Source organism: Sinohyriopsis cumingii, unplaced genomic scaffold (genome assembly GCF_028554795.1).
Source record: "Sinohyriopsis cumingii isolate HCF-2022 unplaced genomic scaffold, ASM2855479v2 utg000309l, whole genome shotgun sequence".
In the NCBI taxonomy this organism is placed as follows: Eukaryota; Metazoa; Mollusca; class Bivalvia; order Unionida; family Unionidae; genus Sinohyriopsis; species Sinohyriopsis cumingii.
Window position 1 is genome coordinate 864,089 of NW_028315887.1, and position 18,493 is coordinate 882,581.

Below are 18,493 nucleotides of genomic sequence, written 5' to 3' on the forward strand. Positions count from 1 at the left end.
TTCAACTAACTGGATTTTTTTCAGGCCATTACATCAGCATTTAAAATTTTTACAAATATTTTAACATTTGGACTTGGCACAAAACATGAGATAGTCAAATGAAATATAGTGTGAATGGTGTATGTATCAATGGATAATGTGATGAGATTTTCATGCCATTATATATATGTATAATGTTTCTTTTAAATGTTCTAGTTTTGAAGTTTTGGAAACTTCTTTGCTCAGTAGTATAATACAGCAGGGGCATATATGTTTTACAAACCAAAATCCTTTTTATTTCAGGCACATAGCTATCCCACATATTATTCCACCAAAGTACTTGAGAGCTCTGGATATTCATTAGAATCAGTGATGTCTGGTGCCAGTCAGTGATGTCTGGTAGTCAGTGATGTCGGGTGTCAGTCAGTGCTGTCTGGTGTCAGTCTTTCTCTGGAATGATGTATAAAGTGTACAGCAAGTTAACCGCTAAGGATAGATTTCAGAATGCCTCAGTCTGGAACAGGAGCAAGGAATCAGCTGATATTACACATTCAAGAAATCCAATCAAAATGGATCCATACCTCTACATGTTTTACTGTATATAAATGCTTGTAAATCAAGTCCAATTGCAAGCAACATAGACCCTAATCTTCCATTATATAATGTACTGGCAGATCAGGGTACTGGTTACTCCTAACAAAACTGCATAGACTCAGATCTGCAGGTACATGCAATTGTAACAAGATGATCTGTGTTGGAGTCAGATTATTACAGTCAAGACACTAAGAATTTTATTGAAAATAAGATGTTTATATAATTAAAGATAGAAAAATCCTACGCCAAACTTTATGCATACATTCCAACACTGTATTTTTCAATGATGTGCACTGAGTTAAATAACTGATAAAACAAAAAATGATATGGTTCCTAACTGGAACGAATTGTAATATGCACTTTAAATTGAATAGTCAATAATAATAAGTTGATTGAAATTAAAGATTAAGTGCAAAAAACACCAATGATTAGTCACTCAAACAACGTTAAGTTTTCACTCAAATAGTGAGAAATGATTTCATATAAATTGGGCCATATATCTTGTGACATCCAATTCACAACCACAAGGTATTTCCAGCCCTACCACTCTTCCAGATGGTCAAATAGCCATGTACACAAAGAGTTCGCAGTCTGCCTAAGGATACATAGAACCCCTTTTGTTCCCTGCAGACCTGTTGATCCCAAAACTTTTGGTCCCTCACCATGAGATAACCACTATCTTCCTCTGGGCCAATGTCACCACCGACAACAGCACATCAGGTGTATACCAACCCATGTTAGCACCTCGGCTAAAACAAGACTTTCAGTACGTGGCAAACACAGCAGAGATATAGCATAGCTCTGTTACTATCACCCCATCATGCATTCACCCCCTCACTCCTTTCAGCTGAAAATATAACATCTAAATCTGTGTAATATTTTTGACGCAGTTAGTATAACATGGCAATGACATACATGACGCATGCATGTCAGTGGAGTTGGTTATTTTATAAAAGTCATATCGTCAGGAATACTTAATCAGGTTATCATAATAATCAGGTTCATATGATCTGATGAGAATCTTACAGAACTTGAAGTAACATTCTCACATCCCTTAACACATGTAACATTAATTTGAATATAATTCTCTTGTTCAGTTACCAGACAGGCCTATATGTATGGAGTCGAATAGGTAACAGGTGTTCTATTTATAGCACACTGCACTGGGTAACTTTGCTTTATGAAGTAAAGGGTCAATAGATATTCTGAGACTGGGTAATTTTGCTTTATGAGGCAAAGAGTTAGTAGATATTCTGAGACACTGGGTAACTTTGCTTTATGAAGTAAGGGTTAATAGATATTCTAAGACACTGGGTAACTTTGCTCTATGAGGCAAAGGGTGAGTAGATATTCTGAGACACTGGGTAACTTCACTCTATGAGGTAAAGGGTTAATTGATATTCTGAGACACTGGGTAACTTTGCTTTATGAAGTAAAGTGTTAATAGATATTCTAAGACACTGGGTAACTTTGCTCTGTGAGGTAAAGGGTTAATAGATATTCTGAGACATTGTTATGTTGACTTCACACAATACTATGTTGATTATTCTGATTTCATTAGAATTTCAAGTTTTAACTCATTCGACCCCAGCACTGTTTTCAGTATCTCTGCTGATATGCCTCAGAAGCACAAAGCTGTGTCTAGCTGCTTGTGCCCCATAGTTTTTACCTGTTTGAAAACATCGTGCAAATGCATTCACTCTTACTTTAATTTCTCTTCTTATATCCAAACAAAATCCACGAAATTTTCACTATTTATTTCAAATGAATTTGTCGATACATTGATGTAATTTTTTTCCGATTTGTCAAAGTCTTTCACAGCTTATTTATCCAGTATTTACAAATTTATGTGCAACATTTATCCGCAAGAACTCCGTCATCATCGCTGTCAGCATCATCATCTTCAGATGATTCAGTCTCAGAAATTTCTATGTCCAAATCTAAATCTCACAAAATATTCAACTGCTGAACATATCTTTCCTCAGCTTGCTCAGTATTTTCGAGATCAAACCCGAGAAACTCTACATTTTTGCTCTCATCAAAAATCACTCTTCCATCAGCCATCATTTACGATTTTTCATGAACAGAACACGTGTAGTTAAACCGCTCTCAAACTTTAGCCTTTTGCTTCAGAACAATTCAAATTCCCACAAATGAAAGTAAAATCATTTCTGATTGGTTTAATAGTTGTTTAGTTCTTGGAATAAACCATTTCTAACCAATCAGAGACGTTGTATCTAACACACATTCATCACGCCTGGAGACGGGATCAGCCATTGAATGCAGTAAACAATTCACAACTACAGGCGGGATCGGCCAATGAATGCAGAAACCGGATCACGCCTACAGACGGGATCGGGGCCGAATGAGTTAAAGGAAAATAACAATTAATTTCAGTTGCTCAGGCTTCTATTGTGTCCTCATACCAACATAATGCAATTCAGCAACACAACGTTACCCGAAATTTTCCACATGGATTGGATATGGAATCCATACGTACTTTTACAGAAATATCCATATGGACATTTTTATTCTATAGCTGAACCACTCTTACGGATTTCAATGTATCCATATGGAAATGTTACGGATTCCATACATACTCCTTATGGAAGGTCCCATGAAATATGCAAATTAGTCCATGAGATCTGTAGGTTGTCCATATGGAATAAAATTAAAATTCCTTATGGAATTTGTAAACATTTCATATGGAATTTGGTAATAATCCATCCTGTACAAAATTTTCCAGGTGTACTTAAAGCAGATTTCAGACGGGTTTTTTAAGCGCTTTCTGCCTAAACCATAACAAATCTGTTTCAGATTTCTATTAACCTGCCTAATGATTCTTAGACATTATTTGGAATCATTTTTAAAATGGATCATTCTGACAGACATTATCAAATAAGACTTACGATTTTCTTGTCCTCATTTTCTTTCAACGCATACAAAACCTAATCCATGATGGCATCACTTAAGTCTTTTTCATCTTACTGAAAAGTTTGGTGAGATTTCACAAATATTTCAATCAAAACTTTCATTGAAAATTTGGTGAGATCTCACTAAAATTTCACTGAAATATTTTAAGAAACTTTAAAACTTTTATGAGACTCCACTAACATTTTGATCATAGTATTTTACTAAAATTTCAGTAGTTTTTCAGACATTTTAGAAGGTTTCAAATTAATAATAGATATGAATTAAACAGGACTTTATTAACCAAGGTGATATTAAGTGTGCATGAAAAAATATACAGATGTTGTAATTATATGACATCCAAGGCAAGAGATATGGGAATTAATTATAATAATAATAATAATGACTTTATTTAGAGAAGGTAACACAATTAGTTACAGAACTAATCTACCCTGAGGCCTTCTATATGTTACCTACAATATATACAGTACATACAACATGATGTGAAGAATCTGGCTTGACAATAAATAAGTGATTGTAAAAATCAAAGTATCAAGCCTGGAACATATGCACAGGCATTTGTGAACACATAAACATGTATAAAATATCAAATATTAATCTGCATTGAAAAATTCAACTGTGAAAATAATGTAAAATTACAGAAAAGCATCCATTTTTTGAGACATTGATAAAAAAAAAGAAGAAATGCTAGGAGCCTGCCTTATCTCACTAGTACTGCAGACTTGATTTTTGATTAATGTACAAACTATGATGCTGTTGTGGTCTCATGAATTAGTCCTTGTGCCATAAGCAGCCATGACAAACGTTTATCTTGATATAATTACTCTTATTTTACACCGAATTCTAACACACCTAGAATATTTTAATAATATACACAATAATGCCTCACGATATTCAAAGATGATTATACATGTGGGCCAAGAACACTCCGCAAAGATATGACTATCTTTGTTAGACATGCATATTTGGCAACAATTCCCACCAGTGATCTGTACATTGTTCCTCCTTAAATTCATTCTGGAAGTTAATCAGTTTTTAGTTATATAACTTCGAAATCTACCTCATTCAATTCCTTGTCCTATTTAGCACGTTAGCTGCTACTGTAAAGATCTTTATGGCACAAAAAGCAAAATGCTAGTCCTGGCGTTCACTTTTCATACAGACTTTGCATTCAAGCTATTCTCATTGCCGCACATTTTTCAAATGGTTATTCAATCTCGTATCCTGCTCGAATCACCATGTTTAGCAAGCATGCTCATTCCCATCAGTTTCCGTTATGCAACATTTCAGTGGGCAAGTGCAAAATTTTGACCAATCAGAAAACTCTTTACAGTGATCAGCTTTTAAATAATAAACAGAACAAATACTTATTAGAAAACTTGTTGCAGAATGGGACCAGATAGAGCATTATTTAAACAGAAACGTTTTGGAGACGATACTTTTTTTTAAAAAAGGTCCGTTTCGAGGAAAATTAGATTCAGGTCAGGAGAAAAGCAAAATTCTGATTTAAAATGGAAAACAAGAAAACTTGTTTGAGGGCAGTTAAATACAACACCACCACCAACAACAAAATTTGAGTGGGGCCCCGAGTGGCTGAGTGGTCTAAAGCGCTTTCCATCATGGATCACTGCCATCTCACCTCCGTCTGCGTGGGGTTTGAGTCTCAGGCTCGGTCAATGTGGATATGTAAGAATGCTTGCCGGTTGCTTCTCGTGGGTCAGTGGTTCTTTCCGGAGGGCCCCGAGTGGTCTAAAGCGCTCACCGTTCCGGATCACTGCCATCTCACCTCTGTCTGCGTGGGTTCGAGTCCAAGGCTCGGCTAGCGTGGGTACGTGGGAAAGCCTGCCAGTAGCTTCTCGTGGGTCGGTGGTTCTTCCCTGGGTTTTCCAGGGTTCTTCCTCCACCAGTTATACTGGCCGCCATGTATAGCCTATCTTGTGCTGAAAAATGGCATTAAACCCTAGATCAACAGAAAAAAGGTTCTTTCCGGGGTTTTTCCGGGTTCTTCCTCCACCACTAATACTGGCCGTGATGTATAGCCTATCTTGTGCTGAAAAATGGCATTAAACTCTATAACAACAACAACAACAACAAAATTTGAAAAAGAAATATAACAAAGATGTGGAAAGAAGTTATTGTGCCCTAAATAAACAATAAAATTTTTACAGCTATCAGAAACTGGAAATATAAATGCTGCTGAAAATCATTCATATTGTACAAGAAACAAAAAATATATCACTATATTTTCAGAATTTTGACAAACTCTTAGTGAAATTTCAATCACAAATTCCCACTGATATTTTCAGAAATGTTGGCAGAGTCGGTGAAATTTCAATGACAAACTTTCCCACTGATATTTGAAGAAAATTTGGTAAAATCTCCTAAAATACCATAATTGTAGTGAAAAAGGATATTTGAGTGAATGTCAAAAAATGTTCAGTGAGTTTGCTGAAATTTCAGTCACAGTTTCACTAGGGTATGATTTTTGTAGAGCATATTTTAATAGGAAGCCAAAAAAAAATATTTTTCAGAACAAACATCAGATCAAGCCCAAAATCCACCTTGCACAAAATTTTCTATGTCCAAAGATTAATCTATGCTTGTACTACCGAATTTTAATTTTCTCTACTTTTTGGGTCATGTCTTTGTCTGTTTCTAAACATTCATTGGAAATAAATTAAAGAAAACTGACATACATGTGTTTCTTCAAATTTATATGAGTATATATTCATCCTTCCACATGCACACTGACATATACATGTACTCTAACTCCCACCAATATTTCTATTTGAATCAGATAGTCTAGGTTATTAATTCTTCAGAGAGTATTTTCCATGATGCTATATTACATGAGCCTGCTTTCCATATGAAAAAAAGTGCTTATGGATTAAAGTTGTAACTGGAATTTTCACTTGCTGTGAAGTACTTATGGAACTGATATGGAATAAATTGTCTGATTCCATAAGGTTTTCAGTCCATATCTCTTCCATACTTATTCCTGAAGTATTGCATATGGAATCCATGAGAAATTTCTGTACGGTTAAATATGTATTCTGTAAATTGAATCAACGTGCAATTTTATATTAATTTTCTATAGTCTGATTTGTTTCGTGTGATATATTTAGTACAGGGTCATATGTTTCATTCAGATGTTATTGGAGCATCTTGAAATAGAAACATCTTTTGATTTATAAAGTGCATGTCTTCTAAGCTAAAGCATTATTTAATTCCATTTAGTAATGGTTGTATGAGAATTAGGGGGAAAAAAGAATTTGATCCTGGTCCAAAAACAACTAGAAAAGACCTGAAAACATTTTTTTTAAAAGCATTGGAACCATGAAAGTGGTCAATTACAGATTAAAATCCAGTAATACATGGTTCACTTCATTTCCCTAATTTAGATTTCAGTTTTGTGTTCCTCTTTGGGTTGTTTTTCCTAAGACAAAATGTCTAAGTTCATAGTGGTAGTTATTTTTGTTATTGCTCCACAATTAATTTGTGTTGCAGTAACCTCCCCTACAATAAAGTTCACTGATTTCTTGGCATGTGGTCTTGGAATACAAGTTATTTAAGTAAGAGTGAGGTTATTTCCCTTTAAATGTTTCCTGAATCCTGGACTGTTAACCATTAACACACATTTAGAAAATATTTGCACAAATGATAGTGATTATTATAAATCTAAAGTCAATATCTTGGCATTAAAAAATAAATCACAGTATTTTGTATGTGTTTTTTATGATTTTTATTTTTTTCTGGAAAACGAAATAGTCATTTACCGATTAAAATCCAATAATACATAATACACTTAATTTCCCTAATTTAGATTTCAATCTAAGAAAAGGGATTATCACCTTTTGTACAAAGTGAACATTCTGAATTGTCACCGTTGGTCTTTGTGCCTGAATAAGAGCTACGGATGTTTAATGATTAATAAGTGAATAACTTTACATTTTTTGTGTTCCTCTTTGGGTTGTTTTTCTTAATGCAAAATGTCTAAGTTCCTAGCGGTAGTTATTTTTGTTATTGCTCCACAATTAGTTTGTGTTGCAGTTACCTCCCCTACAATAAAGTTCACTGATTTCTTGGTATGTGGTCTTGGTGTTGGGGGGCAGGAGCCAGTTTTTATGTACAAATTTAATACCGCAATCAACGACCTAGTATAAAAAATCATAAAAAATCAAATACACAAGTGAGGTCAAAGAGGTCCATATTTTTAGATACCTATATTAAAACAAAGCATAAGAATAGTATTCACTTGACCAGAGATGTCAATGGCAGTTCATAGCAGAAGAAGTTCATGCACCCCAACCCCTATTTTATACACGCATTTTTCACATCCAAAGGCCATTTTTGACAGCATGTGGTGCTGAAAGTGCAAATGCAAGCTCTTTCCCTGGATGAAAATTTTGAAAAACATTGCTAAATAGTTTGATGCAATTCAGAATAGTTGTCATCCAAGCCGTTTTTGAGATACTCTACTTGCCTTGAACCCACGTGTCTACTGCTATGGGAGGTTAGCTCTTCTTCCTAGCTGACTATTGGTATTTCACTATCAACATACTGCAGAGCAACTATGGAAAGTGTACATGCCTGACATCAATTTCAAGAACAACACAAGCCCGAAACAAATAGTTCACAAATATATTCATATCTATAAATAGTAAACGATAATAGCTGAAAAAGTCACACCCTAGCCTTAAGTTAAGAAATTTGCCAGGGGCCAATTTACGAAACTGGACCCTGCCACCTAGGAATTTGTTATTTAAGGGTGAGGTTATTTCCCTTTGAGGGTTTCCTGAAGCATTGACTGTTAACCATTAACACACATTTAGGAAATATTTGCACAAATGATAGTGATTATTATAAATCTAAAGTCAATATCTTGGCATTAAAACATAAATCATAGTATTTTGTATGTGTTTTTTATGAAATTTTTATGATTTCTGGATAGTTTTATTTAAATTAGTTAATATATCATTACATGATGATAATTTTTCACTTATTTTGTAACTGAATTGTTATGTCTTGATTTATATATAGTTGTAAACCCTGTTGATGATGGAGGTCTGTAGCTATTGGCTTATTTCTCATGTTGAAACCTCAGGTTTCATTAGTTGATGTGTATGGAAATGAAATAGTTATTGAAACACTTAGTCAATAGTGCCCCTTGACCTCCATTTTGTTTGGTCGTATGACTTCCATTTTGTTTGGTCTTGCAACTTGATGTTTAAAATGTATCATTGACTTCATACTTCATTGTTCAGGAACTGAATTTCTGTGTAGTTGTAGCTTCTATACACTAGGGACATTATTGAATCCAAATTGAATAAACAAATAACTGACTAAATATACAACACTATTGATATGAGAAGAAGAAATGTATGGCTAACATAATTAACAGTGACCTAAGAGTTGAACTCTGCCTCCCCACTCCTATACTTCTCCCACCCCCCACTCCTACCAACACAGAAAAACACCAATGCTCTCCCACCTGTCTATAAGGATCAGATTATAAACACAATCATTGGGGAGGGGGGGCTAATTTGTTTCTCCCAGGCACACTGTTTAGTTGATAACATCCCTCCATCATATCTCCCCCCACCAACTGTACACTAAATCGGCACCTTTTACCTGACTATAACTCCCCTCCCCCCCCAGCTATGAATCATTTAAGGGGCAATTGGGTCTGTATAAAGCTACATTAATAGTTACCTGAATAGGAATGCAGATGAAAACCCCAATAATGTATAGCATAAAGCCATAAGCCAACATGTACCACCATGACTGCATCTTATTTATCTGACGTTACCTGCCCAAACACTCAATAATTTATACATGGAAAACAGAAGGGGGAGCTCATATACAAAAAGGCCAGCCTTAGATGAGCCATCTCAAGAGAATCGTAAGTTTGAGTCTTTCACAACTGTACTAAATCACCCTACAAATCCCAAACTTAAACTCTTCAACAAATTTTGCAAAATTAAATCCAGACTCATAGAAAAAAGAAAAACAAAACACACCTCTTCCAAAATACAATTCAAAATAACACCGGAAAGACACAATAAAATATAAACAGAAATGCGTACAAGCTCACAAAATACAGACCACAACAAGTAGAAATATTATTATTTTCCCTTTTCCGCTTAAATCCTTATATGTTCCAAAATCTTATTCTAGGAATAGATGGGGCAACCAGACCAGTACATTGGGATCAAGACAAAGTTCATTGCTTGCCTTCTTGTACTTCTGTTTATTCAGCTTATGAACAGACACTTGCACACAGACAAATGAATTTAGACAGACTTGGTATTTAGTTGCATTTCAATAGACCAGTTGATTTCAAGTCAACTCTCAGGTATTGTAAGGTCAGAAGACTTGACTCAAACTTTTAGTTACACTGGCTTGTAGGCATGATAAGACAAAAATGCATCATTGGGTTTTTATAAAACCAGCTTGTAGATATACAAGTATCTGAAAAATGCTTTGAAAAACTACCACTTAAATAAATCTGGGTTTTTCCAAAATGTATTCTATATTTAATCAAACATAGCCTGTCACTATATCATGACACTGCTTTACATATGTAAAACGAGTCCTGTTACCATGACATTTGGTTCAAGGTCAGCACCATGACAACAATTTTATTTTTACTATATTACTTTAGGATCTGGGGCCCCGAGTGGCCGAGTGGTCTAAAGTGCTATCCGTTACAGATCACTGCCATCTCACATCTGTCTGCGTAATTTCGAGCCTTGGATTCGGCCAATGTGGGTATATGAAAAAGCTTGCCAGTAGCTTCTCAAGGGTTGATGGTTCTTTCCGAGGATTTCACGGGTTCTTCCTCCACCATTAATACTGGCTGACATGTATAGCCTGTCGTGTGCTGAAAAATGGCATTAAACCCTACAAGAACAACAACAACAACTACTACTTTTGGATCTAGACTGCTCTGGTGGTCTAAGTGATTAGAGTGTCTGCCTCAAATGTGGGGGTTGTGGATTTGAACCCTATCGGAGTCATACCAAGACTTATAAAAATGGTACTAACAGCTGCCTCACTTGATGCTCAGCATTAAGAGGTTAGTGTTAGGACTGGTCCGCCTGGCATCAGGAATATATAACTTGGTGGGGCATGATGCCCCTGTGCTCGACATCACTGTAAATGTCTACACTGCAGACATTGTAGCAAAATAACTGAAAAATTGTTAAAGCTGTTAAAAATCCAAATCACATACACAAGTACTTATGTATCTACATTACTGCTGGAATTTTGTCAAAATTCAGCATTGTAGCCTAAATCAAAAGAACTAGCCAGAATAAATTAAACATGTCCACTTGACCTGTCAAGTTTGTGGCCAATTAACTAATTGTTTTCGTATCAGGAATGTTACAGCTTTTACAGGAAACTAATGTTCTTAAGGGATTCTGCCATTGTTCTAAAAGGAGTCTGCCATTGATCTAAAGGGATTCTGCCATTGATCTAAAGGGATTCTGCCATTGTTCTAAAAGGATTCTGCCATTGATCTAAAGGGATTCTGCCATTGATCTAAAGGGATTCTGTCATTGTTCTTAAGGGATTCTGTCATTGTTCTGAAAGGATTCTGCCATTGTTCTAAAAGGATTCTGTCATTGTTCTTACGGGATTCTGCCATTGTTCTAAAGGGATTCTGCCATTGATCTAAAGGGATTCTGCCATTGTTCTTAAGGGATTCTGTCATTGTTCTGAAAGGATTCTGCCATTGTTCTAAAAGGATTCTGCCATTGTTTTAAAGGGATTCTGCCATTGATCTAAAAGGAGTCTGCCATTGATCTAAAGGGAGTCTGCCATTGTTCTAAAGGGATTCTGTCATTGTTCTAAAAGGATTCTGCCATTGTTCTAAAGGGATTCTGCCATTGTTCCATTTGGCCATGAAAATAGGTCATTTCACATTTTTGTAAAGGGGTTAGTGAAAATTTATGACATGTATTTTCAGAATGTGTTAGTCAGTAAAACTGCCACAGAATTAAAAAATTAAATACCATTTCATAATAAATATCTCAGCAATATTTAATAGAACTAATCTTGCATAATAATTTTATTGATTAATGACTAGCACAACATAAAAAAATTAATGGTTTTTCATGTACACCTGCATTTCCACAGGAAAATGAATTTCCAGGCGGATTCCATCTACTTTCCTGCCATTGTCCACATGGATTCCCATTGGATGTTTGCATGGGAATTACTCTTTTTCATTTGTTTCCTGAAGAAAAAAAATTTAATTTGAATTTAGTTGTATTATTATTAGTGGAAAATGATCAAAAGTGTTTGCATAATCAATACAACTGTCCCAAAATGTAAGAGATCAATCATTTTTGGTTTTAATCTCTTAGCAGTATTTGATAGAACAGTTTTGATAATAAATTTGCTTATGACAACTAGCGCAGCATATGGAAAATTTAACTTTGAAAAGACTGTACTAAAAGAGTTTGTAAACATGTCAGCATGTTTGAATAAATCCAAGTCACTTTTTATTCCTCTTCAATTAGTTTTTGTGTGTATAGGAGTTATCACCCTTACACTAGTTTTATCTAATGCTGTGATCTTGCTGGTAGGAATTGGAAAGGTATTTCAGTAAGGGCAAGGTTATTTCCCATTCATTGTTTCCAAAATCATTGCATTTTCACCATTAACACACACACATGTAGAAAATATTTTTACAAAATAACAATTATTTTAAGTCTTAAGCCAATATTTTGAAACAAAAACATAAATCATAGTGCCTTATATTAGTATTTTGTAAAATAGTCCTATTTTCTAGCTATTTTATTTGATTCACTTAATATAAAGTATAATTATATGATGGTAATAATTTAGTTCTTTCTAAATGAATTTCTTTGGCTTGAGTTATATAATGCTTCAAACAATTTTATACACGGAGGTCTGTAGCTATTGGTTTATTACTCATGCTTAAACCTTAATTGGTTTACCTGTCTGATAATGTAATAGTTATTGAAACTTACTTAGCCAATAGTGTCCATTGACTTCCATTTTGCTATCAGATAGTTGTAACGATAAGACAATATTGCAAAATTGCTATGTATCCTGGTTAATTTATTAATGGTCAGTTAATATATCTTTACATCTCAATAATTGATCAGCTCCTATCTAAATGATTTGTTATGTATCTTCTTATTGTTTTGAACCCTGTATGTGATGTATGGAGGTCTGTACCTGTTGGCTTATTTCTTAATTTTAAGCCTTAATTGGTTGATTTGTATGGAAATGAAATAGAAGTAAACTCACTGAGTCATTAGTGTCCATTGACTTCCTTTTTATCTCACAACTTATTGCTGAATTTTATCATTGACTTCATGTCTGACATTACCAATCAGATGCTGAAATTTATTTAGTTGAAAAAGTGATGTTCTTTGTAATTATTCCTCTTGCTGTGTAAATATCAATGTTAAATATGACTCATTTACTTGTAAAGACCTAATTATATACATCGAGGCCAGCTATTATGTTCAATATTTGCAAAACTGTTTAAATGTTATATTCACACCTAAACAATGCTTATGCATCAAGGTGAGCCTATTTAATTTCCTTTGGAATATTATTATACAAGGGTGCCTGAATACCTGTGTGGTTTATGGTGGATTTTTAATGCAGCTATTTTTAAATAGAATTTTGCAATCATATGACTACAGTGTTATAGTAATGTCTAGCATCATGTCTCACCCACTCACATTATCCTGACATCATTGTTCCTTAACAAATGGTCATATAGACAGGTTTAACTTAAAGATTTTCTGTCATGTCTTAACTTAACATTGTTTGAGTGACTAATCATTGGTTCTTTTTTGTGACTAATCTTTGTTTAATTTCAATTAACTTATTATTATTAACTATTCAATTTAAAGTGAATATTACAATTCGTTCCAGTTAGGAATGATATCATATTTTGTTTTATCAGTTATTTAACTTAGTGCACATCATTGAAAAATCCAATCCTGGAATTTATACATACAAGTTTGGTGTAGGATTTTTCTATCTTTAATTATATAAACATCTTACTTTCAATAAAATTCTTAGTGTCTTGACTGTAATAATCTGACTCCAACACAAATCATCTTGTTACAATTGCATGTACCTGCAGATCTGAGTCTATGCAGTTTTGTTAGGAGTAACCAGTACCCTGACCTGCCAGTACATTATCTAATGGAAGATTAGGGTCTATGTTGCTTGCAGTTGGACTTGATTTACAAGCATTTATATACAGTAAAACATGTAGAGGTATGGATCCATTTTGATCGGATTTTTTGAAGGTGTAATACCAGTTGATTCCTTGCTCTTGTTCCAGATTGTGACGCATTCTGAAATCTATTCTAAATGGTTAACTTGCTGTACACTTTATACATCATTCCAGTGAAATACTGACACCAGACATCACTGACTGACACCAGACATCTCTGACTGACACCAGACATCACTGACTGACACCAGACATCTCTGACTGACACCAGACATCACTGACTGACACCAGACATCACTGACTGACACCAGACATGTATGCCCCTGCTGTATATACTGCTGAGCAAACAAGTTCCCAAAACTTCAAAACTAGAACATTTAAAATAATATTATACATGCGTATAATGGCATGAAAATCTCATCACATTATCTATTGATACATACACCATACATACAATGTTTCATTTGACTATCTCATGTTTTGTGCCAAGTCCAAATGTTAAAATATTTGTAAAATTTTTAAATGCTGATGTATTGGCTCGAAAAAAAATGCAGTCTACAATTGAATAGCTATAATCCAATAATTTTTTTGTGCCATGTTACCAATATATACGTATATATATAAATAGACATTCGAACATAAATCACAGTCTTATGGATTGTACACAAGAAAAACAATATGCCCCTTTTGGCTATCGCTGTGACGCCATACAAAATTAGATATAAATTTGTAAGCTGTCCATTTCACCATTTAAAATACATAGAAAAGTTTTAGAATGCACTAGACTCTGTTTGTAAATTAGACTGGCACAGAAATATAGGTGTACATGGAAAATCTTTAATTCACTTTTATTTTCTATGCTGTGCTCGTCATTAATCGACAAATTTATTATGCATGAGCATTTCTAATAAGTATTGCTGAAAAATTATACATGTATCCTTTGTGTTTCATGCAAGGTAGTAAGTACAGCATTCCACTTTTTCCAGTGCATTATCAGTTCAAGTGTATATAGACAGGTGAAAATGTGTTATGTGTGTGCATGTTTGTGTGTGTATGTATGAGCAGTGTTTAGGTGTGACTGTGATAATTAAATACATTGTTATAAATGTTGTGCATAACAGATGACACCAAGGTACATAAATTCTTTTAAGTGATTCACATTTGTCACTGACGTTGATGCAGTAAAAAAATAGAAATGTAGTTTACTTTTTGAACTAAATCAATTTTAGCATCAGACTGGTAAAGTAAAAAGGTAATTATAAAATTTAGTCATTAAATTTTAAAAGCAAAATGGAAGTCCAGGGACACCATTGGCTATGTAACATGAAGAACTATTTCATTTCCATACAGGTCCACCAGTTAAGGTTTAAACATAAGAAATAAGCCAATAGCTGCAGACCTCCGTTAGATTAAAGCTTAAAAATAATACATAACTCAACAAATAGCAAATTATTTAGAAATAACTGAACAATTATCATCATGTAATTATAAATGAACTAATTACAAATAAACTATTCAGAATAAATGAAAATCTTATAAGAGTTTCATCCAGAGCACTATGATTTATGTTTAAATGCAAAATATTTTCCAAATTTAAAATAACTACTTGTTATTTTGCAAATATATTTTCTAATGCATGTGAACAAGCAGGAACCATTGAAAGGGAACTAACCACAACCGTGTTTAAACTACCTTCAGGAAGACCACAGGCAATGAAATTAAGTACCTTTAGTGTATGGATGAGGAGTTCCAAACATGCAAATTAACTGAGAAGCAATAACAAGTTAGATTCAAACACACGTGCTGATTTATAAAAATATCGTTAAGAAATAGCTTCTTTCATAGATTTTTAAAAATGAAATTTTCCATGTACGTTATTAGACTTTAATCAACAAATTTATTAAACAAGAACAGTTCTATTGTGTTTGTGTGTTTTTTTAAATTTTAATGTAGCTTTAATAATTTCAGTCATATTGCTATGATATCTGCAGTGTGGCAGTTTATAGTAATGTAGCATCATGTCCCACCCATCACATTATTCTGACATCAGGTCAACCAGTCCTAACACTAACCTTTTAATGCTGAGTGCCAAGTGAGGCAGCTGGTATTACTCAGCTGGGGTTTGAACCCATGACCTTTTGCATCCAAGGAGGATGCTCTAACCACTAAGGTCACCAAGAACAATTCTATTCAACATTTCTGAGATATTATCACAGAATAGTCTTTAATTTCTGAAATTTTTTGGAACCTTTACTGATAAATACATTATGCAAACACTTTTGTTCATTTTTCACTAATTCTAATACAAAAGTTTACACTAAAAAAAATTATGGGCCAAAAATGATAAAAAATAATAAAAATGGGTCATTGCAACCTAGTTTTCTTACCAACAAAAAGTAATTCTCCTGATAAATATTCTATGAAAGTATCATGATTGTACATAGCACAGTGCTTGAAAAGGAAATTAAAATACTAAACAAAGCACAAATGATGTATAAATATGTAACATTCTTTTAAATTGACCAGAGCCAGCCTGAACCTGTCTTGAAAGACCACCTCTTCTGCCAAAAAATGAATGGTCTCTCAAGACAGGTGGTCTGTCATGACAGGTCATAACACTATATAATCAATAAATCTGTGCATGGAGAACCCAGTCTAACAAGACAGGTGGTCTTTTATAGCAGTGGTCTCTCAAGAAAGGTTTTACTGTAATCAATTTTTACTTATACTATATATAATACAAGACTAGCTAACCGTAAGGTAGATCATTTTTTATACCAATTACTTATATATGATTGATGCTAAGGCACCAAAAGGAACAACAGCACAGACATCAACTTCTTGAACTGAATGAGGCTGTGTGTGTGATTTGGACTTTTAATGCAACTTTAACAATTTTCCAGTCATATTGATGCGATGTCTGCAGTGTGTCAGTTTATAGTGCTGTCTAGCACTTGGGCATTATGCCACAGACATGTACCATCATGTCCCACCTAGTCACATTATAACATTATATTAACCCGCTGAGTGCCAACTGAGGCAGCTGTAAGTAACATTGTTATAAGTCTTTGGTATGACCTGGACAGGGTTTGAACCAGCAACCTCCTGTAGGCAGACCCTCTAACCACTTAGGCCATTGGATGGGTCTACAGAAATTTGGATTTCTTTAAAGAATGTTTCCTAGTTCATAGGGTGGATTCAAATAGGCATAGAATAAGTCTTATAAACACATAAATCACCAGTTACATTCACAAAGATATTTACTTTGTTTGGATCAAATGTGTTGAAAATGTTTGTTTTTAGGAGTTTCACTGAAAAGATTTTTAAGGTGGTCCATATCTGATATCAGACTGGCACAGTTTTCATTTAGGATGAACTAAACATGACAGAAAATCAAGTTAAACCTGTCTATATGACCATTCATTAAGGAACAATGATAACAGGATTTTCAACATGTATGCCAAGCTGTCCATACTGGATGATCCTGCAGCACTCTTTTCATTTAAGACCATTTAGACCTAAGAAGTCTTTAAGTATTCAGGGGTACCACTCCGGTGACTAAGTGGTTAGAGCATCTGCCTTGGATACTGGAGGTTGCAGGTTTGAACCCTGGTATACCAAAGACTCATGACAATGGAACTAACAGATGCCTCACTAGGTGCTTAGCATTAAGAGGTTAGCTTTAGGACTGGTCAGCCTGGTGTCAGGATAATGTGACTGGGTGGGACATGATGCCCCAGTGCTATACATTACTACAAACTGCCACACTGCAGACAACTTCTGTATTAAAAATCCAAACTACAAACCACACAAGTATAATAATATTCGAAAGGAAATTAATTATGCTCCCTTTGATGCATAAGTACTTTTTAGGTGTGACTATATAATTTATATACAGTTTTGCAAATATTGTACATAATTACTGGCCTCAATGTATATAATTAAATCTTTACAAGTAATTGAGTCATATTTAACATTGATATTTACACAGCAAAAGGAATAATTACAAAGAACATCACTTCTTCAACTAAATAAATAAAAGAATCTGATTGGTAATGTGAGACAGTGTTGTTGTTGTTGTTGTTGTAGGGTTTAACGCCATTTTTCAGCACATGATAGGCTATACATGGCGGTCAGTACTAATGGAGGAGAAAGAACCCGGGAACACCCTGGAAAGAACCATTGACCCACGAGAAGCTACTGGCAAGCTTTCTCACATACCCACATTGGTTGAATCTGAGACTGGAACCCATGCAGGCGGAGGTGAGATCGGAGTGATCCATAACGGAGAGCGCTTTAGAACAGTTGGCCAGCCAGGCCCCGTAATGCCAGACATGATGTCAATGATAAAATTCAGGCAATAAGTTGTGAGATAAAAAGGAAGTCAATGGACACTAATGACTCGGTGAGTTTAGCTCTATTTCATTTCCATACAAATCAATGAATTAAGGCTTAAAATTAAGAAATAAGCCAACAGGTACAGACCTCCATGCATCACATACAGGGTTGAAAACAATTAAAAGATACATAACAAATCATTTAGATAGGAGTTGATCAATTATTGAGATGTAAAGATATATTAACTGACCATTAATAAATTAACCAGGGTACATAGCAATTTCGTAATATTGTCTTATTACATCTATCTGATAGCAAAATGGAAGTCAAAGGACACTATTGGCTAAGTAAGTTTCAATAACTGTTTCATTACCAGACAAGTCAACCAATGAAGGTTTTAACATGAGTAATATGCCA

At 34.4% G+C, this 18,493-nt stretch overlaps 1 protein-coding gene across 1 annotated transcript in view; it reads left to right on the forward strand.

Moving 5' to 3' along the window:
* LOC149774364 (solute carrier family 4 member 11-like) overlaps positions 1-6,197 on the forward strand; it is a 111,288-nt gene extending 105,091 nt beyond the window's left edge. The window contains exon 19 of the mRNA XM_089945373.1: positions 283-6,197. Coding sequence (XP_089801499.1) covers positions 283-343 — 61 coding nt within the window. The 3' untranslated portion in view covers positions 344-6,197. The remainder of the gene's footprint in view (positions 1-282) is intronic.
* Positions 6,198-18,493: the final 12,296 nt, after the last annotated feature.